The sequence below is a fragment of the Juglans regia genome, chromosome 7, assembly GCF_001411555.2.
Source record: "Juglans regia cultivar Chandler chromosome 7, Walnut 2.0, whole genome shotgun sequence".
Taxonomy (NCBI): Eukaryota; Viridiplantae; Streptophyta; class Magnoliopsida; order Fagales; family Juglandaceae; genus Juglans; species Juglans regia.
Genome location: NC_049907.1, coordinates 44311831 through 44334780, shown reverse-complemented (window position 1 = coordinate 44334780; position 22950 = coordinate 44311831). Strand labels below are relative to the sequence as shown.

Sequence of the window (22950 nt, the reverse complement as noted above, 5' to 3'; positions counted from 1 at the left end):
TCCAAGCGGGAGATCTGATTTCTTTTCACAACAGATTCTAAATTTAGCAAACAATCCCAACCACAATAACCTCTTTGATCCAAGCAAAACCAAACTCTTTTCAAACCTTACAGACCCAAAAAGACCCACATTTTAAAGCTCAGACGTCACTATTCGAGTTTTTGAGGTGATCATAGAGTTCATGCCTCAGAGACTGCAAAGAGTGCAGCAGAGGTAAGGGTTTTAGATGAAGAAAACATAGAAAAGGGTTTTATAAAGAAGCCCATGAGCGAACAATAAAGCATAAACAAGTACTAGCAAGGCTGTGAGATATATGAATAATATCATACTCACCAGGTGGATAACCAATGGAAATTTTGGAGTTTTTAAATGGAGAGAAGGCCATGGCGGCCAGCCAAAAAAGAAGCATAAACACGTGCTAAGCAATGAGGCTGGGGTGATTTTCAAGGGCACGCTTTGGGTTGAATCAAGGAGACAGGACCACTGCTGGGCCTCACAATTCTTAAGAAGAATGTCTTTTGCATTGGTTAGGTAACAGATTAACATTAGAATAACATAGATATAATCAACAAAGTGAGCTTTAACTACATATAAGATCACATTAAAATAATTGAATATACAACAAAGTGACAATCACTTTCTTGCCCCTCAGCTTAATCATAAGTAGTATCATTGCTAAGCCTTTCTGCGCAGAAAAAGGGTCATGAATGGCTTGGCTACGTTCACATGATTAATTGCCACTTCCACTATGATTATCTCTTCCTTCAAAAACAAAACATAATAACAGTGGAGGCAGGAAAACTACTAGGGAGAATGGCACAGCCAAAAAGCTAGATCTCTCGCTGATCTTGGGTGGTGGGTCTTGTGATGGAGATAATTAAAAAAAGCCACTATTAGCCTGAGTTTTGAACTCTAGATCACAGATATATAATAATCAGAATTTTGATCATGTGGATCACAGAGATTAGATTTTGTGTTTTTGGGTAGGAAATGGGATTTGGATGTTAATCATTGGTGCTGAAATGATGATGGCTATGATTAGGGATCTTTGGTTAAATTTTCTTAATGTACTTGAAGGAGATTTGATAAATACCAATGATTTTTTTTTTTTTTTTCTGGATAATAATATTTTTCAACTCTTTGGATAACGGTGGATATGATTAGGGTTTTGGAGTGGGAAATAGGTTTGCATGGGAAAAGAGGGATTGAAAGAAAAGGCGAGGTCTGCAGGGGGGCAATTCATCGAGTCAAGTTTCTGGCCTAGATTTTCCAATGCTTTGACTTGTGACCTGAGAAACTTGAGGTAGTTTGCAGCCTCATCAAGCATTGATGCAGTGTCCATCTTGTTCCCACCGGGAACCAGTCTCTGCAAAACCCTAATTCTTTCACTGATCCTTTCCCTCCTTTGCCTTGCAGCCACAGTTTGCGGATCCGATGATATTCGGACATTCTTCCTCTTGGGCTTCTCCACCACATCCAAACCCAAGTTCACTGGCCTAAAAGCCGCAGCCCGATAAATCATCTCCTTCATTTGTGCAATGGCCTCTGGATCAGGTTCCTCGACGGAAGAGGATACCGATGAACTTGACTGCTGGAAGTTGATGTTGGATGTGCTGGGACCCTTCTCTGATCTGGGCTTCTTGGGTTTTGCCGGATTCTCAGAAATGAGTTTAAAACCACCTTCAGTAGTAGTAGAATCAGTTTGAAGAAGATCAAAACTATAATTTGGACCAGCTTTGATCTCACTTTGATCATGATTGCTTCTCTTTGTAGAAACATGCTTAGATTCTCGAAATTTTCCATGGTTTCCATAAAGATCCGAGGAACTTTGCGATGCTCTCTTTTCAATCTCGTTTACTGGGCAGCGCATGTCTTCTTTTATTGCATTGGAAGCATCATTCTCGCACTCTCCAGATGAAACTGCACCAATAGAACCAAAGTTCCATAAATTTCTGCAGTCAGAGAAAATAGTGGAAATCCCCTCATCTTCGGCCGACGTGTCTGTGTTGCTAGTAGTAGCTGAGAGCAAGCAATCCAACGACTCAAGAGAGCATGTCGGTACTGGAGGCCTTCCATTCTGTAAGCCATTGACCTCTTGTGATTGTTTTGCCATGCTAAAATCAGCATTTAAACCGCTCGAAGGATTCATTGTGCAAGGCCTTTTGATCATCAAAGTGGAAGGACATAATTCAGATGTTGAATCTTCTCCAGGCCAATGTGTCCCAGCATCTGCTGCCAATCTCATAGCTTCTTGGCGGTCGGATGGGTTCATGTTTGATTCTACCTTCATTGAATCCGATGTGAGAGTTGGTGGCTGAACCATTACGCTTGCTATTTCAGAATTTGTAAATACATGAGATGTTTGAGCCTCTTGGAGCGCCTGGATAGGATTGAAAACGCTGGAGTTTTCGCTGGACAAAACCAAGCTTTCTTGAAGCCTTTGTTGATACCACGAGGATGGTGTGTTTGTAACAACTAGTGAGCCATCCCAACCCAAACCGTCCATTGATTACAGAAATGTTCGATATGACAAAGATATCTTACAAAGTTAAAATGATGAAAAGCGTACTTCCAATATATACCTGTAAATCCATATTGTGGAGGAAATGAATATGAGACCAAATCAGAGAAGTTTATATATATTCTTCAAATATCGTTGCCATAGAGAAAACATAATAAATTAATTAATTTGAATTATAGCCTTTTATAAGACATCACATACCAATTCCAGATTTAGCTCCCTTCCAGACTGCGATCAAGGACAGGCCAACTGAACATCAAATATTTTTTCTGTCTGTTTGATGCCAATAAAAGAAAGAAATTGACCAAGACTCAGCTTCATATCACCTTTTGCATAAGCTGGTTCTGGCACTAAGCACTTTCAGCTTGAATCCAATACAACGAAAAACTGTTATCAGAAAAACAGAACAACCAGTACTGCAAACGTCAGTTTAAGAACCCATAGTTTTTTCCAGTACCATATATGGGGGACAATCCGAAAGAAACTCGAAGGAACTGCTTCAAGAACCCATGTATAAGAGAAAACAAAGGAAAATAAAAGCATCCCATAAAGAAAAACAAGAGAATTACGAGTACCTATCATGGAATCGAGTTTCTCTGATTCAAGTTTTACTCAAAACAGAAGACTCAAAGGAAAGACAGCAAACGAAGATTTCTTTAACCTTGAGCTGCCTGCCATAGAGGACCAATATTGATACAGTGCTTTGTTTTATATATTGAATGGTATATATGCTTATATAGATGGGAAAAACATATAAATATGTAAAATATAAGAAAATGAGAAGCCTAATAAAATATAGTTGCAACTGTTGAAACAAGTGTGATGGGTTTGAAAAAGATAAGGCTTTTTGGTCAGTTTGGTGGGTGTGTAAGAGTATATTTTTGCAGACGTGGGGGAGCATGAGATTTCAGAGAAGAATTTTAAAATCTTAAATAGTTTAATTGGGGAAAACTCTGACCTCCTTTTGTTGCTCATGGTATTCCATGCGCACTGTAAAGTTTCAATAAAACTGCAGTGAGAAAGAAAGCATCTTTTTAACAGAACCACTTTCTTCCTAAAAGGAATTCCCAGCTTAATCATAGTTTTAATCATAGCCTTTACTGCTTCACTTTCTGCTACAGTACTGTTTACTCGATGAAGATGTGCATGGTACCAATCTCTTCCTTATACCTCATCATGGTGTCTTGAACTCACTTTTAGTTCATATATATATATATATAGACTGTATATACAGAGAGATGGGATGAGTTTAAATCTTATAATTAAACAATATATTACCTAAAAAGCACAAAAAATAATGAATATGGTGTGACAAGAATTAAAGTGAGCCATCTTTTGTTCGACTAAATATAGGCTTTGTGCCCAAAAAGTTACCATTAATAGGGGAGTGTGCTTGTCTGTTTCATTTGTATGCTTCAAAGTGGGGCAGTAGATTTATGTCAGATCTTTTTTAAATAACAGGCTTATCTGGTTAGAGAAATTCGAATTATATGCCATTTAATGGTTGCAGCCAATCTAATTCCCGTTTATATTCAGAAAGTGTTTCATCTCATCTCATCTCATCTTATCATTACAACTTTCTCAAATTTTCACACAAAACAATTTAAATTTTTCAAATCCTAAAAGAATAATAATATTCTAACAATATTTTATTCAACTTTCATCTTTCATCTAAAATCATCTCCATCTCTGAATCCAAACAAGTCCTGAGTCCTATGAAACAATGACATTGAGGTCACCCTCGGGTTCCCGTCTAATATTTGTACGGACAGCTTCTACTGAATAAATTGTGATGGATGATACATCTTAGACATTATAAGATTTTTTTTTTTTTTTTGATAGAACATTATAAGATTTGATTTATAACATATATTTAAATCGAATCTTGTCATGTCAATCGCCTGAATAGAGTGTCAAGTGCATCGTTTTTGCATGACATGGTTTCTGATTTCTACCGCTAAATAGATTAAATAGGTAAGTAAAGATTGGAGATGATAAAGAGTGAGATGAATACATGTTACAACCATTATAACATATAATATAGGAAAACTGGAAGAGGATCTGCAGGTATGATTCTCAGGATCATCAATTAGAACATAAAACTGGAAGTGGGAGGTTTAGCATGATAAAAAAGACATTGCCAGGCGAGCAAAGGTGGCAGGCAGAGAAGAAGAAGATAGCATTATTAGCAGAGGCAAGTCGCTAACAGGGTTTTGTCTCTTCAAAACCTTGGTTTTTCTCGTTTTCTTTCCACTTTATTACACCAAAAAGAGAGAAGAGAGAGAAGTTGTGAGACCTACCCACATGCGACCCATGATTACAGCTCACTAATGGGTTCCCCTGGAAATTTGCTTATCTTTTATTGTCAACTCACATGTTTTTCTTCACCACCTCTGCAAATCAAGATATAAATAAGTGAAACTCAGATTTCCGGCAAGAAATCCTCTGAAAATCCATTGAAAGAGAGAGAGACAGAGAGAGATTGGAATATAGAAAGAGAAAATAACAACAGATAAAGAGCTTCTCATTCCTAACCTTGATCACCTCTTCTTTCGTCTCTTACTTGGCTAATTTGAGTATCCCAATTCGTATATCACAAAATATGGGGAAGAAAAACAGAGGATTTCATAAAAGATAGTCAGGAGAAAATGGAGACCTGATTTATATACAGACTGGTGGTGATAGAGACAACTTAAACGATTGCTTTAGGAGTTGACTCAATGCAGGGCGATTTGTCTCCAAATTTTGACCCCATTCCTATTTAAGTTCGAATTAGAGATGTCAATACGACCTCAGGTTAGAACAAGCACTCTCATTGATTAGTCAAACTTAAAGGATAATTTTGATGAATGTGAAAGAAATTTAATTTTTATCTATTCCATTTACATAAATCTTCACATTATAATAGTTATTTTTTCATTATATAATAATAAAATAATATAATATAAATTTTTTTTTAGTTATTCATATTAAATCTCCATATTAGATTATATATTTATTTATTATATGATAATGAATAACTAATAATTTCAAAAATATTTAATTTTTTAATTATTAATTTTTATAATTTTATCATATTTTATTATTTTACTTATTATATGTTAATTAATAATCATGTTCTTATTAAATTAATATATCACTAAGTCAAGTTAATATATTAATTATGATAAAATATGTAATAGAAAGAAAGGGAGAGAGAAATAATTAATAAAATATGTATTTGATGTATGTACAGTAACTTTCAAATTTGGAAAAACTTTTGAAAGTCACTGTAGCCAAATTCTAAATATTTGAAATTTGACTAATCCAATGTGAGCATATTTTATTCTTTAATAGCTAAATACTCATTGGATTTAATTTTTAGCTAATTCAATGAGAATGCTCTAACACATGGACTTCTTTTTTACTTCTTTCTATTCCTAAATTATTTTCTATAAGAAATATTACATATAATCGTAAATATATAAATACTGTACAATTATTTTTAAAAAATAAGATATACTATTAAAAAAAATTTATATAGATTCATATTTATTTATTTATTTTAAAATAATTATATGATACTTATATATTCATAACTATAATTATCATTTCTCATCTTTTTTAATATATGCTATATGTCAAATCACTCGAAAATGAAAATTTGTATTATATTGACCGTGCGAGAGTGTAATCTGTTCTTGAATTTTAAATTGATGAATAGGAAGACAGAGCAAATCAGAGTAAAACAGGGCAATATATTTCTCCCCACTTGTCACGTACTACGCATTTTATTATTATATACAGAAAATTTTAAGATAAATGTTACGGTTAAAAAAAATTTATAATTTTTATAATTTTTATAATTTTATATGATATATTAGATATATTTTATAATTTAATATATTTATATCAAATCACTTTGGAGTTTATTTTTATAAAATAATTTTATAATTAAAAAAATTATCAAAACTTAATAAACATGTTTGCCTAGGAAAGAATTTTAACGATTTTCTTCAGAAAAAAAAATTCCCTTTCACCTTATAATTTATTCAAATATTAAAAAAAAAAAAAAAAACTCCTCTGTTTGTGAATTTACTCGTCAGAGAATTCCCAGGTACAGTAGATGTGAATAGGTGAAGAAAAATCGATCGGAAAGACTATTAGTTCAAAATTTAGTGGGCCCCCCTCTCTTGGGCCTTGGTGGTGAAAAAGTGGTCCCCTCTCTCTCTCTCTCTCTCTCTCTCTCTAATGTCAAAATCGCAATTAATGCCATATGCACCCTCCCGCGTTATTTTTGGCTTTTCTGACAAGACAAACGAAAGGGTACGTGCTTACGCTGTCGGCTTATGCAATTTCTAATTCTCCGCTCGGTTCGGTTCGGCTCTTCTCTGTTCGGCTCGGCTATTCTCGACTCCGCTCTAGTCTCTTCTCCTCTTGCTATTGTGGTCCCCTTCAATAGGCTAAAATAAAAACTAAACGAACGTTAAGGGACCCACGGTTTCCCCTTCTTTCTTCGTATTATTATTACGGCTGACACGTGAACTCACCGCTCCCATTCAGATGTGGCACTGCACTATTGGCTGGACAAGTGATAGGATAGCATCCTCCCACGTGGGAAACCGAAACAGTGGAGCTGTAACTGGGACCATTGACTGAAAGAAGTCCAAATCTCCGTTCAATTTCACATTATCTTCCATGACATGACTCCAATCAGGTTCTATGCCCTCTCATTTGATGTAGATGTTGCACTCCATCTTCATCCTTTTGAGTTTTTTCTTGCTAATCTCACCGTTTAAATGCCAAAAATAACATGAATGAATTTATAACAAGGGTCAAAAATCACGTCAAATAACGTCAATTTATAAATTAAGTTTATAATTTTCTTCATGATTTGATGATATTTTTCGCTCATGAAATAGGTCTGAGGATCGAATCCTTGTGCCCCAACTTGTTTATATAAAAGCAAACAATAATATGAGTTTCATGTTGGCATACCAAATATGGATCGGGGCATTTTCTAATGTTATCGTCAAAAAAACCATCCTCTATTATTATTATTATTATTAAAAAGTTACACAACCAATTGTGGGCCTAAACCTAGAATCAATCATAGTCCTTTTCACTTGGAGATGACATCTGGAGGGAAATAGTAGGACATTGGACTATGGTGATCCGATGTGTACACCGAAGATAACCACCTTAAAGTAAAAGCATGGCCCAAGTGTCGGGATTAGCCTAACCAAAACATGGCCCATTGCCAACGCTATAATAACAATATTATTAATGCTATTTGAGACATTAAACTTGTAGAAGATATGCCAAACGGGCATTGGGATGGTGTCGGCACAGACCAGATGGGGGGGACGGATGTGACCAGTGACCACCACCGCCGAAGAGGAGGAATTTTATAACGACAATGCCGACTTGTCGCGGTCTATGATGTCGATGACGATCACTACCCACTTTGGATGGCAGTATATGTGCAGTGCAGTGCATGCACACAAGTTTCCTTTCTTCGTTTTCTAGGACTTGGTATAAATAATCGTGGAATCCGACAAAAAAAGAAGAAAACAGAAAGGATAACCCTCCCTGGACTTCACAAGCTGGCTGAGTTTCTGACCCCCCTCACCCCACGTGCATCAGACACCAGGCCCACTGCCCTGATCCATCACTGGACTCTAGAGCATACATTATTTGGGTCGGATCTCGTTGATTCTATTTTGTCTCAGTCTATGCTCAGCCCATAATAAGAGTGGCTTTGTTCAGCCAACCCATTACCCAACATAAAATTACAATAGAGTCCGGTATAGAAACCCAGAAATCTGCTGGCCCATACCAAGGGTTTTTGTGTTAAGCAAGCCCACGGCCACGGAGCAAAGATGTCCAAGAAGAAAGAGGGGGTTGGGGTCCACTATCACAAGCAAAAGCCACGTCCAAAAGGTTCAATAATCAACACCCAAAAGCAATAAACTCATGCCAAAGTCATATGGCCTGATGGTATAACATCAAAACCTTCAAAATTGACTTGGATAGTTTTATAGTATAGATAAGTTAATTAACACTTTCATTTTGTCGTTTAATGCTTTATTATTGAGATTATTTACATTATCATTGCTTCTAATGATTGAGATTTTTAATTATATAAGAGTATCACATGTCTAAAACTATGCAATAATTACTTTATTTTTGTCGAATAATATTTAGAGATAATAAATTCATGCCTCACCCATCAACAATTGATTTTTTTTTTTTAAAAAAATAGTAAACTAATATTTATTATATTGATAATATACCACCAATTAAAATTTTATAATACAACTATTAATAAGTTTAATATTTTCTTATTAATTTTAACTCGAGTGATGCTATAAATCATACTCTCATCTTATTTTGATCATATTAAGTAATATGTGACACATTTATTACTATTAGATGATAAAAAAATATGTAATAAATAATAATTTAATAGTAATAAATATGTCACATCATACTTAGTGAGATAGAAGTAGAATAGTAGTATGATGTACATAATTTTCCTTTTAGCTTTGCTTGCTTGACTTTTTAACCCACACCAACCCATATTGTACAAAATAATTCTATATACCATACTATCATTTCATTGTCATTCTATTAAGTATGATGTGATATATTTATCACCATTAAATAATCATTTATTACATATTTTTTTATCATTTAATAGTAATGAATATATCACATATCACTTAATATGATTAAAAAAAGATGAGAGGATTATGTATAACATTACTCGTACAAAATTATACACCTGTCTTATACCTAAAACGCCATGCAAATCGCATGTTAGTTTCAGTGATCACGTAAAAATTAAAATATTAGTTTCATAAGATCAATCCCAATAAAAAAAAAAGAAAAGAAAGCTTCGCTTTCAGATCGAATCTATGGGGCTCTAACTTCAATCTGAGTCTTCCTCTAAAGTTCGCCCATGATAGATACGTGCGCCAAACCCTCGAATCTCTATGGTTGCACAGTTTCTGCGCCTGAGATTTTTCGTGGAAAAACAAAAACAAAAAGATTCGCCAAATTTGGAGAGAAAAAAACAATTTGCGGTCGTAAAAAGCACACGACCACAGGGCCACAAACTCCATGCGAAGGGACTCTCAGTTTCTGCCCCATAATTCCAAGAATAGGGATGTCTCTAGGATTTCAACTAGAATTTTGCCGGAATTATTGTTAATTATTGAACTTCCGAGTTTTTAATTACCTGTGCACTCAGTATCAATCATTTGATCTGAATAATTTTATCAAAGTTATTATCTTTATTTGTTTTTTAACGTACTTGTCCTCTCTACAAAGTCTACCTGATAATCGCGAAGTAGATGAGTTGGCAGGATCTTGGGAGTTAAAAGGTGATGTAGGGGAATTTTGTAGGAGATGGGGCACTTTCTAAAAGAACTTGCATTTCTATCCACTTGGGTCCCATATTGCCCACAACTCTCTTTGTTATCTTTGTTGGTTCTCCACCTTTTTCGTTGATGAGATCCTCTCTTGTGCAATTCCATGGAAACCCTCTTCTCCCGCAGAATCTATCTTTCCCGTGTATATCTTTTTTATTCCCTCTCTCCTTTCCTGCTTTAACTTCGCTTTACCTCCTCATATTCCATGTTGGGTCGACAATTTTCGTGAGTCTATTGCTGTTCTTGTCTGATTTTCAACTGAAGCTTTGGTTTTTTTCGTCTCTCTTGAGGGGGATTGGTTTTGATTACTTGAAAATTTTTGCTTCATGTAGAAAACTGGTTTTTCGTTCTCTGTTCTCTTTTTGGTTTACAGCCAAAAATTTATGATTTTGTGCAGTGGGTTGGTTTTGGGTACTCCTGAATTTTTGTTTTCCCACTTATTCTTCACCATGCTCTTTCTGCTGCCAGTGGATTTTTCAATGACATTTTCTACTTCTTTGGGGTGTGTTGATCTTGTGAAGTTGTGAATTCTTCAGATTGATTTATTTTGCTACCCGGGGAGGTCAATTCTAGTTTTTATGGTTGAATTTATCTCAAAAACATTGTTTTCTGAAGTAGGTTGATCCTGTGTACATGTGGAGCTGTACTTGGCTTACGAAACATTTAAAGTATGCACTCTGGGTAGGCAGGTTTTTCGGTTTGTGACTGTGGGCTTTTGGGGGGAAAAATGGAAATGGGATCTTGCTGTGAAGTTGATGAATGCATTAGCTTTTCTCAGTGGAGATAGTGGCGAAGAAAAAGGAGGATGAGAGGGGGAAAATATGAGGAAAAGTCTACTAGTCCTATGTTTCCCAGGCTTCATGTAAATGATACAGAGAAAGGAGGGCCTAGAGCACCTCCAAGGAACAAAATGGCTCTCTATGAACAGCTCAGTATTCCTTCTCAAAGGTTGACTTCTGGATCAGCATCCATGTTGCCTATCCGGCCAAGTAACAGCAGCAGCTTGACTCCTTCGATGTCCTCGAGCCATGTGAGTTCATATCACTTATGCCTTTCTGTTCTTAGTATCAAGTCATAGTCTACGTAGACAATTGGTTTCCATCCTATAAAATGATCCAAATATACTGTGGTTGTTTAGCATGTAATCAAGAAAAAGCCTTATTTTTTAGATCTATGCTTTTATATGTCATTTTATTCGAATGAAATCCATTCTGTCTGACTGAACTGACTTTTTAATACTGTTACTGATCTGCCCCTGCCTCATCTCTCTGTGGGTATGTTTTCACTCTTCTTTGTTGGTTGTTAATTGATTCAATTGACTTGGAAGAAATAGTGTCGTTTGATATTTCTGGTTGCTCATGGAGAATTATGGATTTATATTGTATCTTTCCTTCGTTTCTGCTCTGGGTTCTTCAAAATGGCCTTGCATGTGGCATAATTCTATCATTTATCAATTTTGATGGAAAGTCTCACTGCCTTCCACTAAAATGAGTTTTACTGAAAACGGCTAGACGTTTTTGCATATACATGAATACATTTACTTGTCTGATAATGCCAAATGATTCATCATTGTAGGTTGGTGTCCATCAAAAGAGTATGTTACCTCCATTCTGCAACTCCCCTTCACCTTCTCATCTGGCCGAGAATCCTCATCCTTCTTCTCTCAGTGGGGGTAAGTTGAACACTGTGATGGCGAGTCATGAACAGAATTCCCTGAAACCTACATGTTTCCAAACTTTGGATGCCACGGGGCCATCATCATCAACTTCCAAATGTGAATCCTTTCGTCCATACAATTTTTCCTGCTTTAAGAAACTCTCCTCAAAGGAACTTGGAGGTGAAGATGATAGAGTTCTAACCTCTGGGCTAGGAATAACTCCACATTGTGGCAAAGATCAGGAAAAATTCCCTCCATTGAGCTTAAGCCCTTCAGTGAAACTTCAAAATGCTTGTGAAAAGCAGATAAATGGAAATGGCACCATAGATTTAAAGTGGATGGGATTCAAGAGGAAGCAAGCTGGAGATAATACGAAGGTGTTTAAGGGTAATGTAGCCCCTTTGGAAAGGTCTGCTTCAATCACGTCAAGCAAAGATAAGAACTTGGTTGATACGTCGTCTATCCCATTGGCTAGAGTTAAAAATTCTGAATCATTAAAGAGAACACGAGAATCTTCCAATCAAGAAGACAGAAGCAGTTTGGTACATAACTTGAACAGGCTAAAAGATACGAACTCGCAGGTTCATAAAGCTTGTGTTGCTGTGCAAGACAGAACAGCCCCCGGAGATGACATTGTAAAACCTGGAATAGGTGTAGGTACAAAAAATGTTTCAAAGTTGAGAAGCAAATCATGCTCAAGTCCATCACTTGGAGATGAATGTAGAAGCATTAATGGGCTTGTAAATGGCAGTGAGTGCTGTGAAGATAAGAAATGCAGGTCTACAAAAGAGGCAAGCATTCATGACAATGCCTTGGATACCTACGTGGTGGAATCTATGCCAAATTTGAATGTTTCCCCTGATGATGTTGTTGGAGTGATTGGTGAGAAACTATTCTGGAAAGCCAGGAGAGCTATCATCAAGTGAGTATCTCTTGCCTGGCGATTGCTATGTGCATTTACTTCTGCTTATCTGTATCCAGTCATTTGAGGTATTGTTTGAAGAATTTGGTAAATGGTTGCCAACTCTTCTACAACTTGTAGGAAATTTTCATAATGGATGCATCATTCCATTCTGATACGTTTCCTGGTTTTCGTAAAACTTGAAGTTCTCTCTCTCTCTCTCTCTCTGCACAAATCATTGGACTTTCTTTCTGGTAAGTAAACCAGTGACATATTAGAATTACAAATAGCAGTAGTTCCAATTTTCTCCTTCTGGAAATGCGAGAAGTAGGAATCTTGGATTTAAGTCACATCACAACCATTAAATTTGTATTTTTCATTTGAGCTTCTTTGCTGTTCTCATTTGTGCATTTATTTAGAAGAATATTGTATAGGAGTCATATTTTATAGGTGAATTTGGTCAGGCCGCCGATCTTGCTTCCTTGAATCACATAAACACATTGGCTCTACACATCCAAACTTAATAACAATGAAAAGATCTTAAGGAAATATACACTAGGACGATGACTTATTTTGTAGATGTCTAAACATTGTGCCTCTTGTCCTTCAGGGTGTCAGCTGGGCTGTTGTGAACCGCATATAACCTCTTTCAATGTTGCAAGGAGGGATCTCTTCCCCAGCCTAGCTGCATCCTTTTTTCTCACCGTTTTTTTAATAAGGGAGATCATCTGATGATTGATTATCTGGATATGATCACTTACCTAGTCTCAGCAATGCTGGTGCTCTGCAGAACCCATTCATGGGCCAATAACATGGTGTTTCTATCTAGTTCAACAAATATTTGATTCATGTTTCAGCCAGGTTTCTGGGGATCAAAAAATATTGAAATGATCAAAAAGAGATATAAATATTGTCATCTATCAATACTATAATTCATAATATATAAGAGCATTTTGAGTGATCAGATAGTGACAATCTATCTTAAACCGTAGCCAGTGTTAAGCATTTGGGTTTCTAAGGAGCGCTTAATCTTGTTCAAAGTGCTATTTTCTGAATCATCAATCTAACACTAAAATTAGAAATCAATTTTGGGATATGCAGTTTACAGCTTCTTGTTTTGGGCATTTGTCAGTCAAGATCATTCTTCAGTTCTTTTAATCAGCAATGTTCCATTGCCTTTTTTTCCTTTTGGATTAACAGTTGGCTTTCTATATTGGTTTTGCCAGACTAATCTCTCCTTGTTGGTGTTTTCGTTGTTCATTGTTGCTCTTGATGAGACCATAAAGTTGATTCTGTCTAGTGTCACTTTTTCTAGATATTTCCTTTCTAAATTTTTATGATTGCATGTTATTTAGTCTTTGATCCAACTTTTATGTTATTATTTTCAGTCAACAAAGAGTGTTCGCGGTGCAAGTGTTTGAGTTGCATAGACTGATAAAGGTAAGCTGGTCATTGCCCGGTCAAATTGCTAAGCTGTTTTTTCACTTCAATGCATTCGTCTCTTTCCTGGTTTATTCCATTCACTTCGTGGAAAAGATTCACATTACTCTTTCAAATTGGTACAGGTACAAAAATTGATTGCTGGGTCGCCAGATCTATTGCTTGAAGATGACCTGTATTTGGGCAAAAAATCAATAAAAGTATCTCCAGTCAAGAATTTGCCGTCGTCTGCGCATGTTCCAGAACCACCTGCTCCCCTGATTGCTAGAGACAACAATAATTCTCTGAAGTCAAACCCCAACATTGAATATGCAGACGAGAATGTAGTTAGAAAGTTTTCACTTTCTTCTATAAAAAATGATTCCAATAAAGGACTCGTTACCACACAATCTAATAATGGGTTTCATTCAGTAAATCCGCCTTTAGCTCCTGTGGCTACAAATACCAGGCCAGCCCCATGGTGTTTCCACCCTCCACCAGCAAATCAGTGGTTAGTTCCTGCAATGTCCCCATCCGAAGGACTTGTTTACAAGCCCTATACAGGATCCAGTCTTCCAACTGCAGGTTTCATGGCACCAGCATATGGCAACTGTGGCCGCGTGAGTCCAGGAAGCGTAGACTTGTTAAACACTGTTTATGGTGTGCCAGTTTCTCACCCAAGTTTTGGAATTCTCCCGGGTTCACCTCCTTTAGGCCAGTCATACTTTCCTCTGTATGGCATGCCACTTGTCAATCAATCTCTATCCAGTTCAGCTGTTGAGCAAACGAGCCCGCTTGCTGCAGCTCAGTCAAATGGGCAGAACAATCAGGCATTGGCTGGGGAAATAAACTTCACCATACCCCATCAAAGCTCATGCAACATGTCTGGCAACAATGTATCTAGGGTAATCTCAGGTCAAGTTGGGAAACTCCCTGCATCACAAGAGAGTGAGTTCCAGGGAAGTACAGCTAGTAGTCCTTCTGAGAGGGCTATAGGGGATGCACTTCCTCTCTTTCCTACGACGCCAACAGTTCAGGCATCAGATAAAATTGCGCAAAATAGTGAGCAGCGGGCACAAGTGATAAAGGTTGTGCCTCACAATCCTAGATCAGCAAGTGAATCAGCATTCCGCATATTTCGGTCAATACAGGAAGAAAGAAAACAATTATGATTAGTGTCTCGTTACTCGTACATGGCTATCAACTAGTAACCACTGAGCCGTATTGAGCGGGACTTGAAAAAATTGTTATGCTCGTATCTGTATATGTAATCATCCTGTTTCTAATCAATGCTGTAAATATATTTTTGAGAGATTGAAAAGCTATCAGTTTTCCAAGCGAATCTGAGTTAGCTTGATTAATCATTATTTCCCAAAGGTCTAACGTTGTCGTGTCATCTTAATGTATCTTTTCGTAACGGTTGAATATCGTTGTCCCAGAAAGCCATGTATTACCGTTACGTCGGATTTCGACTCCATTTTTGGCGCCTTCATCGAGCATTGCTTAAAATAGATTTTTAAGCAGCTTACTTCTTCGTCGGGTGACATCCCTATAACAAGTGGATCCCAGTAATGACCTCACTTCAAGATCTTTGTACCGATGAAATCTCCCTTTTCACACCCATCTTTCCCTTTTCAGGGTCAGGACGAATCTTAATCCGATATATTAATAATCATTTCCCAGATCAAGGAATCGGAGGGTAGAAATATTGTAAATTGATCGAGTCATCCTACTTCTTTTAAAAGAGAAACCGGGATTGAGGTTGTTGACTTTTGAGAGGGCTACAGATTGATTCATTTTCTGCAGCTGCTTGGTCGATCATTCGAGTTCAAAGATCATTCACGAGTAGTTTTTTCGTGCTTGCCTTCAGAATTATCCCATCAATCCGTAAGATGAGAACTATGCTCTTTAATTCTCGTTTCGCTCTTATAGATTGCATGTATATTTTTCGAGTTGCGCATATATGTGTATTTTCATCTTTCCTTTCGACTGTGAATTCTTTTTTCAGATAGTTTTTTTATTTCGATTTCGGTTCGTTAATTACTATCAAACAAACGTACCCCATCAGAAATATTGGAATCTTTATATACATTTTTAAGTTTGTCTTTCTAAACAAGCTTTATTATTATACCTAATGTTTTGATCACTCGAGTCTACTTCCATTTGGCAGTCACCATTTACTGCATTTGGAAAAGCTATTGAAACCCAATTCCTCTTTTTCCCCCTTTTCTTTTCTTGGTAGCAGGGCTATCCTCAGCTGCAGGTGATCACTTGGTGGGCAGAACTGACCCAATGGATCGGATATCAGAATTGCCGGAACCCATTTTGCAACAGATTCTGTCCCTCCTCCCCATGAAACAAGGACTTCAAACCAGTGTATTATCCAAGAGATGGAGGCACGTGTGGACTAATTTCCCGGTTTTGGAATTTGACAGAACCTTCTTTGACGCAAAGATTTCCAATCGTTCCGACACTAGGGAGAGTATCCCAGAAAGACAAAGAAAAATAGACGAGTTATTTAATTTTGTGGAACAAACTCTACTAATCCACCGCAATTTGAAAGGTATAAGGAGGTTTACACTTGAAATATCATTCCATGATCCGGAATTGGCGTCTCTCTTTGACAGGTGGATTGGCTATTTGTTAGAGAGTAATGTTTACGAGCTCAAACTTGGCATTCTTGTTTTGAGAAATGGTGAATGGTATAATTTACCCGGGGCCGTTCTAGCTGCAAAATCAGTAACTATGTTGACACTTTCTTACTGTAAGTTGAGGTTGCCATACAGTGACATCAAGTTATTGTCTTTGAAAAAGCTGTCTCTAGTGGACGTTTATATCGAAGATGAGATTTTTCAAAACTTGGTCGCTAGATGTCCTATGATTGAGGATATGAATTTGAGTGGTTGCTGTGGATTGAAAAGTTTTGAGGTTTTTGGTCTACTCAAACTTAAGTCAGTTGAGGTGAAAAACAATCGTGAACTCGAGAAGGTTGAGATGCAAGCACTGAATCTTCAATCTTTTGAATACAGCGGGCGGTATAAGCCGTGTGAGATCAACTTGGTCCCTTGCAAAAGTTTGAAAACTTTGAAATTATGTATGGCAGCCATAACAGACGAGTGGTTCCATGACCATTTCTCTGAATTTCCACTCCTTGAGAACTTGGCCCTAAGTGATTGCAGAATGTTGGAAAGTATAAGAATCTCAAGTCATCATCTTAAGAGATTGCTCTTATGTAGATGTGACTTCCTTGTTGAAGTCGAGATTGATGCTCCTTCTCTGTGTTCATTCAAGTATAATGGTGATACAATACCCTTCTCATTAAATTCTCCAGCTCTCTTACAATCTGACATCCATTTCTGCCTCAGTGTCATCGACACTGCTTGGTATGTTCAAATGATTGAATTTCTGTCCAAGTTCAATCATTCTGAAGTATTGACTTTGCAGAGTATCACAGGCAAGGTATGCCAAGATTAGTAATTTCATTTGTTTGGATTCAATTCCTTTCTATCCTTTTAAACGAGTTGTTTAATTTTGATATGTATTAAGATTCTAACATTTTCCTATTGGTTTACCTTATTTGAGAAGAATATGGTTGTTCCAAACGAACTGAGGGAAAGCCTACTTCCCCCCTTGTATAATGTCAAGCATTTGAAGCTGAAGATACATAAGCCTCTAATGAGTTGTGCAACAGAAGAACTTGTGGATAGCTTGCTTTGGATTTCTCCTCACCCAGAGACTTTATTCATAGAATCTGGTTTTGGCACAAAGACTTTTAAGGTATCAAACACTTTCATAGAGCCTGGCATTTAGCTTTAGATTCTTTTCAGCATTTTATTCATTCTTCATACTAAGGAAAATAGGATCAATAAGCAACAAAATCATCAGTGCGATTAAAATCTCCTAGATTCAAATAAAGAATAATGCATACGAACTATTAACCCTTGTTCATCCGACTCTTGAACCATTATTGTATCCCCTGTTTCAACCCTTACAGCCACGATCTATAAGTTTAATGAGAACTAAAGACAGCAACAATGATCTAAACAGAAGCATGCTATTTCAAAAACATCCAGACTCGCTCGTTCCAACAATGAGTTGTAAGGTATAGGAACTGATACATGAATGTTCTTTTGATTCACAGTGATGTTATTATCATTGTGAATTCCTCTAATTTGCTGAGTTTATGTTTGACCAACTATTTAAGACCACTTCATAGAACATGTGAGACTACTCACCATGGTACATACCAAAAAATGACAGTGATCATGGCCGCAGGTTTTATGTACTACCAATATCACTAGAACTTTTCTATAACCTTGAAACAGATTGCTGAAGAAAAATATTTAATCCTTCAATTATTTTGACATTACTTTGTTGTTTTTCTTTTGGGGACAAATGGTTGGCATTAATGACTTGTTTGTTGATTTGCATCTTCCTCTTTCTCTTAATTTTAGTTCATATACAAGAAGCTGACAGAAAGAGGAGAGGACTCTTGCGGTTGCAGATCGGTTCCTATCATATGTTGGAGGCACTGCTTGCAGGAAATTGAGGTCGAGAATGTTAGCGAGGCTGAAGAACGCAACAAGTTGACGAAGTTCTTTTGGGAAAATGCAAAGATATTGGAGAGGATAGATGGCCTAGACTCTGAGCTTTGAATCATTGAATCAATGGAGGCCGTGTTGCAGTGTTGGCCGTTGGTAATGGCTTGTAAAGTTTTTTTTTTTTTTTGTTAATTAATTTATTTGGGTTGTTAGAGTGTGGGATTCGAAATGCCCGAAATGGTTAAGGGAAGGGAATGGGCCCTGTGGATTGCATGAGTGGGCTAAAACAGTTCATGGGCTATTTTTTAAATGCTCTTATTTTGGTACATTTGAGGATGCCCTGAGAGCCCCTCACCACGTGCAGCTTTTATAGGCCTGTTCATTTTTAATTTGGAAAAGGACTAGTTTGAATATTTAAATGATATAAAATAATTTTAAATGAATTAAATAAAATATTATTTTTTAATATTATTATTTAAAAATTTTAAAAAATTATAATAATAAAATAACATCATCTTCCTATCCAAACATTCCTTCAAAGTCGCAATTGCTTGGGAAAAAAAAACCCTTAAAGTCGCATAAAAATAAATAAATTTGAAATTTACGTTAAAATTTTAATATTAAAGTCAATTTTTTTTGTAAATATATATCATTACTGTTTAACTTTTGTGGCAAAACTGTCGTACGATTGGACGATCGGAATCCGGCCAGAAAGTAATTGTACCTTAAAATAATTTTGTGCAGCTGTCTTTGTCCCCTTCTGTTACGGCTTTTTGTAACCTCCAATGCGAGCTTGGTTGTGACTGTGTTACACGTGGCGTTAGTTTAACTCGTATGACCAGATAGAACTTCACAAACAGCTCACGCACGAGCCCTCGTGGATTTCATGTTTACGAAGTTATGAACCATGGAGTAAAAGATCACATGATTATTTTAATATGACATTGCGTATTAACTCTTGAATTCAAGCATGGATGAACAATAATACATTATTACTGTGCGATAAAAGTGTAGTATGATTCTTTCTTTTATTTAAAAACTCAAATAAATAGAGGCAAAGTGAATAGGTTAATACTCAAAGAGTAATACTACATATAATTTTAGAGTATGTAAGTGTCGTACAATCGTTTTAAATTTTTTATTTTTATATAAATCTCATATTTATTTACATTTTTCAAAATGATTATACGACACTTACACACTTACAACTACAACTATCATTTTTCATACTCAAAATAGTAGTTTTGTTGATGAACTTGGGTCTTGTTGGTGAAATACACAATAATATAATAAGAATTACAATTAAGTTAAAATTAAAACGAAGCCAATTTGGACCTAGGTACGGAAATCTCGTTCTCTTTAAGGAGATTCAAACCCTCTGCGGTGTATAAAATTTTAGATTAATCGATGCAGCAGAATTCCTCTTGACTTGACTCCTCTATGATACAACAATCCAACTTATCATCGTATAATTCAGACTTTCTCTATACAAGCAGTTGAGCCTAAAACTTCACTCAAAGAACACCTCTCTATTGCCTCCAATCTCTCAAAAATATATACATCCTTCTTTTGTTTTTTCCTAATCAAACTATTCTATAGTGTATGCAAAATAATAAGTCGATCATACCCATAAAAACGACCATACGCGACCCCTCTAGGTGATCTTTTTTCAACTACAAGTACTAATTGCCATTAGGGTTGAGCTCCGGCTCCGACGGAGTTGGAGCTAATTTTTTGCTCCGATTCCGACTCTGAACGAAATCGGAGTCCGACTCCGAATGGAGGTCGGACCTCTGATCGTCTATTAGACAAGGTTATGTTTGGATGTTGAAGTGAGTTGAGTTGAGTTGAGTTGAGATGATAAAATATTTTTAGAATATTATTTTTTAATATTATTATTATTTTGAGATTTGAAAAAGTTGAATTGTTTATTATATTTTGTATTGGAATTTGAAAAAGTTGTAATAATGAGTTGAGATGAGTTTGGTAACCAAACTTAAATAATAATAATAGTACTTAAATAAATAATATGGTCAATTTCTTTTGTTAAATAAATTTGATCCATTAAGACTAATATGATCACCAAAGTCCTAGTCCAAACCTGTAAAAAAAAAAAATGCTGAAAAGAAAAAAAGAAAAAGAAAAAAAAAACTTAAATACAATAATTCAAAAACTAAATAACATGTATGATGTAGCCATAAGTTATAACAGTTTCATTTATAACGTAATAACAACATTGACATAAATATTAAATGCTCATGTCACTCAAATCTCAATGGTCCATTAATCTGTGATCATACTTGAAATGAAGATAAAAAGTTACAATCAATAAATGAAAACGGTAAAAGTAGAATTTCATTCTTACCAAGAAATGGGGTTTTCTCAACTCCATCCCAACTCTCAAGGGGCGTTCGTCTCAAACTCTCAGTCATCGGCAATTATGTTATGGTTCACAATTAGATCTATAAAATCATAAAAAATAAAAGTTAGAAACATTAAAAATAATTAAATAATCATTTAAAAGCATATAAACTTACCTCATTCAAGTCTATAGCTCTCGGCATCAACGCCAACAATATCTAGTTCAATGGGCGTTTCACTTATCCAATTCTGTGTGTAAACGAGGGTCTTCACGGTTGATGGTGACAATGAACTCCGATAAGCATCCAACACAGGACCTCCAATGCTAAATGCCGACTCTAAGGCAACCGTAGTGACATGAATGACTAGCACATCTCGGGTTATACGGGAAATGACTGGATACTTGATGGAATTAACTTTCCATCAAGTTAATAGCTGAAATACATCATCATGTGTCACGACAGCTTCCATAAAATATCGTTCAATCTCAGATGTACAATGCATAATATTCCTTGTTGACATGAATTGATGATACTGCTGGATAATACGATGACCTTTAACCCCTACAGATGGGTCAGTATCACCTGAGGAAGCTATCAACCCCGTCGGCCTCGAATGTAAGAGCTACCAGCTGCGGATGAAGGCTGACAGCTATTGTTGTAGTGATTATATAGGTCATCAATATCACTTTTTAGTACTCTAATAAACTCTGCAGCCATCACTGCCCTGAGGACGAAATTTACCCAAAATTCTAGAATAGCCAACTTATATCGGGGGTCAAGGATCACAGCCACAAATAACAATCTATTTATCTTCTCAATATTTTCTTAATATTTATCATATTTGGTCTTTATCATTGTAGCCATAGCAAATAACAATCCACCAGAGTCAGTACAACTATTTTCCAAGTGGAAGTGAAGCTCCGAGAGCTCGCTGAAGAATGAGTTCGCAGTCGTATATTTGGATCCAGATAGCCGCATGATTATGTCATAAAAAATTCTTAAAAATTCAACAAAGTAGCTCACACTAGTCCAATCATGTGCGTCCGGCGCACCGAGCCCCTGTCCTGCTGGCTCCAACAAAGCATACCTCAGGCCCCCATCCTCGACCTCCATCTGCAATGCTTTTTGGTACTTTTGTGCCACATCCAACATTATGAATGTAGAGTTCTATTGAGTCGAAACATCTAAGCACAACATACTAGAACATTCAATCTTAAGATCTTCTGCTATTGTCTTAAACTTGGCAAGCCTTTGAGGGGAACCCTTCACATATCGTACAATACTGTGAATTCAGGTAATGGAATCATCAACATCTTTTAACCCCTCAACAACTATAAGGTTGATGATATGAACATAACATCGAACATGAATAAATTCGTGAGCCCGAATGACACCATCTCTCACCGTCGTGTTCCGCTTCAACCAATCAATTGCTGTTTCATTGGCACTGGCATTGTCAACTGTAATACACAACATTTTTTGAATTCCCCAGTCCTTTAAACAATTATCCATCTTCGCCCCAATTGATGCACCTTTATGATCCACAATATCTTTAAAACCAATAATGTTTTTATGCAAAATCCACTCACTGTCAATGTAGTGTGCTATGATACACATGTAGCATACGTTTTGTATGGAAGTCCATGTGTCAGTCGCAAACGATACTCTCTGGCCAGTGGTAATAAACATCTTCATCATCTCCGCCTTGTCATTCGCATACCTCTTCATACAATCTCGCATCACTGTATATAGTGATGGAATGAGAAATCGTGACTCAACAAAATTTAGAAAATTTCGAAAGCCTCTTTTCTCGACTGTGGTAAAGGGCATATCATCAGTAATCATCATCTCTGCATGCATGTCCCTTAACATATTCTCACTGTATTGAGGGATGCCTAATTTCTTAGTCTGTGTATCATCAATGGCTGTAGAAGTTTGGTTACTGAGGTTGGTCTGATCAGTGGCTTGCAATCCCTTCGCTATCTTATATCGTTGGCAACCATTTAGATGTGCTATTAACACACTGGTACCTTGCTTTTTCAAATGGCATTCACAAAGTGATCCACAGTAATTATATCTTGTTATCGGGTTCGCAATATCACCAGAAATTTTGATGAAATACTTCCATGTCCA

At 36.4% G+C, this 22950-nt stretch overlaps 3 protein-coding genes across 10 annotated transcripts; 2 read left to right on the top strand and 1 right to left on the bottom strand.

Annotated features, from left to right (window-relative positions):
- Nucleotides 1–539: 539 nt before the first annotated feature.
- On the bottom strand, nucleotides 540–5132 carry LOC108981998 (transcription factor bHLH87-like). Of its 7 annotated transcripts, none has more exons than XM_035692302.1 (6): nucleotides 5057–5132; nucleotides 4822–4914; nucleotides 3480–3511; nucleotides 3097–3192; nucleotides 2723–2908; nucleotides 540–2582 (listed from the first exon to the last, which is right to left on the bottom strand). In XM_035692302.1, the coding sequence occupies exon 6, from the start codon at nucleotides 2504–2506 to the stop codon at nucleotides 1133–1135; it is 1374 nt and encodes a 457-aa protein (XP_035548195.1). In that variant the 5' UTR covers nucleotides 2507–2582; nucleotides 2723–2908; nucleotides 3097–3192; nucleotides 3480–3511; nucleotides 4822–4914; nucleotides 5057–5132; the 3' UTR covers nucleotides 540–1132. The 7 variants fall into 7 exon arrangements, with proteins under 7 accessions (XP_035548195.1, XP_035548200.1, XP_018808805.2 ...); XM_035692307.1 differs by lacking the exon at nucleotides 3480–3511 and having other exon boundaries at nucleotides 2723–2749; nucleotides 2848–2908; XM_018953260.2 differs by lacking the exon at nucleotides 3480–3511.
- Nucleotides 5133–9620: 4488 nt separating this feature from the next.
- Nucleotides 9621–15280, top strand: LOC108981996 (protein EARLY FLOWERING 3-like). The gene is made up of 4 exons (XM_018953258.2): nucleotides 9621–10966; nucleotides 11512–12515; nucleotides 13883–13934; nucleotides 14060–15280. Exons 1-4 carry the CDS (start codon nucleotides 10742–10744, stop codon nucleotides 15083–15085), a joined length of 2307 nt encoding a protein of 768 aa, XP_018808803.2. The 5' UTR covers nucleotides 9621–10741; the 3' UTR covers nucleotides 15086–15280.
- A 123-nt stretch (nucleotides 15281–15403) lies between these two features.
- On the top strand, nucleotides 15404–18834 carry LOC109018596 (F-box/LRR-repeat protein At3g03360-like). Of its 2 annotated transcripts, none has more exons than XM_035691854.1 (4): nucleotides 15404–15800; nucleotides 16159–17372; nucleotides 17499–17690; nucleotides 18368–18834. In XM_035691854.1, exons 2-4 carry the CDS (start codon nucleotides 16206–16208, stop codon nucleotides 18566–18568), a joined length of 1560 nt encoding a protein of 519 aa, XP_035547747.1. In that variant the 5' UTR covers nucleotides 15404–15800; nucleotides 16159–16205; the 3' UTR covers nucleotides 18569–18834. The 2 variants fall into 2 exon arrangements, with proteins under 2 accessions (XP_035547747.1, XP_035547748.1); XM_035691855.1 differs by having other exon boundaries at nucleotides 16156–17372.
- The last annotated feature ends 4116 nt before the right edge of the window (nucleotides 18835–22950 follow it).

What these genes read in the sequence shown, in the direction of transcription:
- LOC109018596 (XM_035691854.1), top strand. Translation starts at nt 16,206, where the DNA reads ATGGATCGGATATCAGAATTGCCGGAACCCATTTTGCAACAGATTCTG. An exon ending in TGCAGAGTATCACAGGCAAG is followed by an intron (nt 17,373 to 17,498) that starts GTATGCCAAGAT and finishes TTATTTGAGAAG; the next exon opens with AATATGGTTGTTCCAAACGA. An exon ending in TTGGCACAAAGACTTTTAAG is followed by an intron (nt 17,691 to 18,367) that starts GTATCAAACACT and finishes TCTTAATTTTAG; the next exon opens with TTCATATACAAGAAGCTGAC.
- LOC108981996 (XM_018953258.2), top strand. Translation starts at nt 10,742, where the DNA reads ATGAGAGGGGGAAAATATGAGGAAAAGTCTACTAGTCCTATGTTTCCC. An exon ending in CTTCGATGTCCTCGAGCCAT is followed by an intron (nt 10,967 to 11,511) that starts GTGAGTTCATAT and finishes TCATCATTGTAG; the next exon opens with GTTGGTGTCCATCAAAAGAG. An exon ending in GCCAGGAGAGCTATCATCAA is followed by an intron (nt 12,516 to 13,882) that starts GTGAGTATCTCT and finishes TATTATTTTCAG; the next exon opens with TCAACAAAGAGTGTTCGCGG.
- LOC108981998 (XM_035692302.1), bottom strand. Translation starts at nt 2,506, where the DNA reads ATGGACGGTTTGGGTTGGGATGGCTCACTAGTTGTTACAAACACACCA.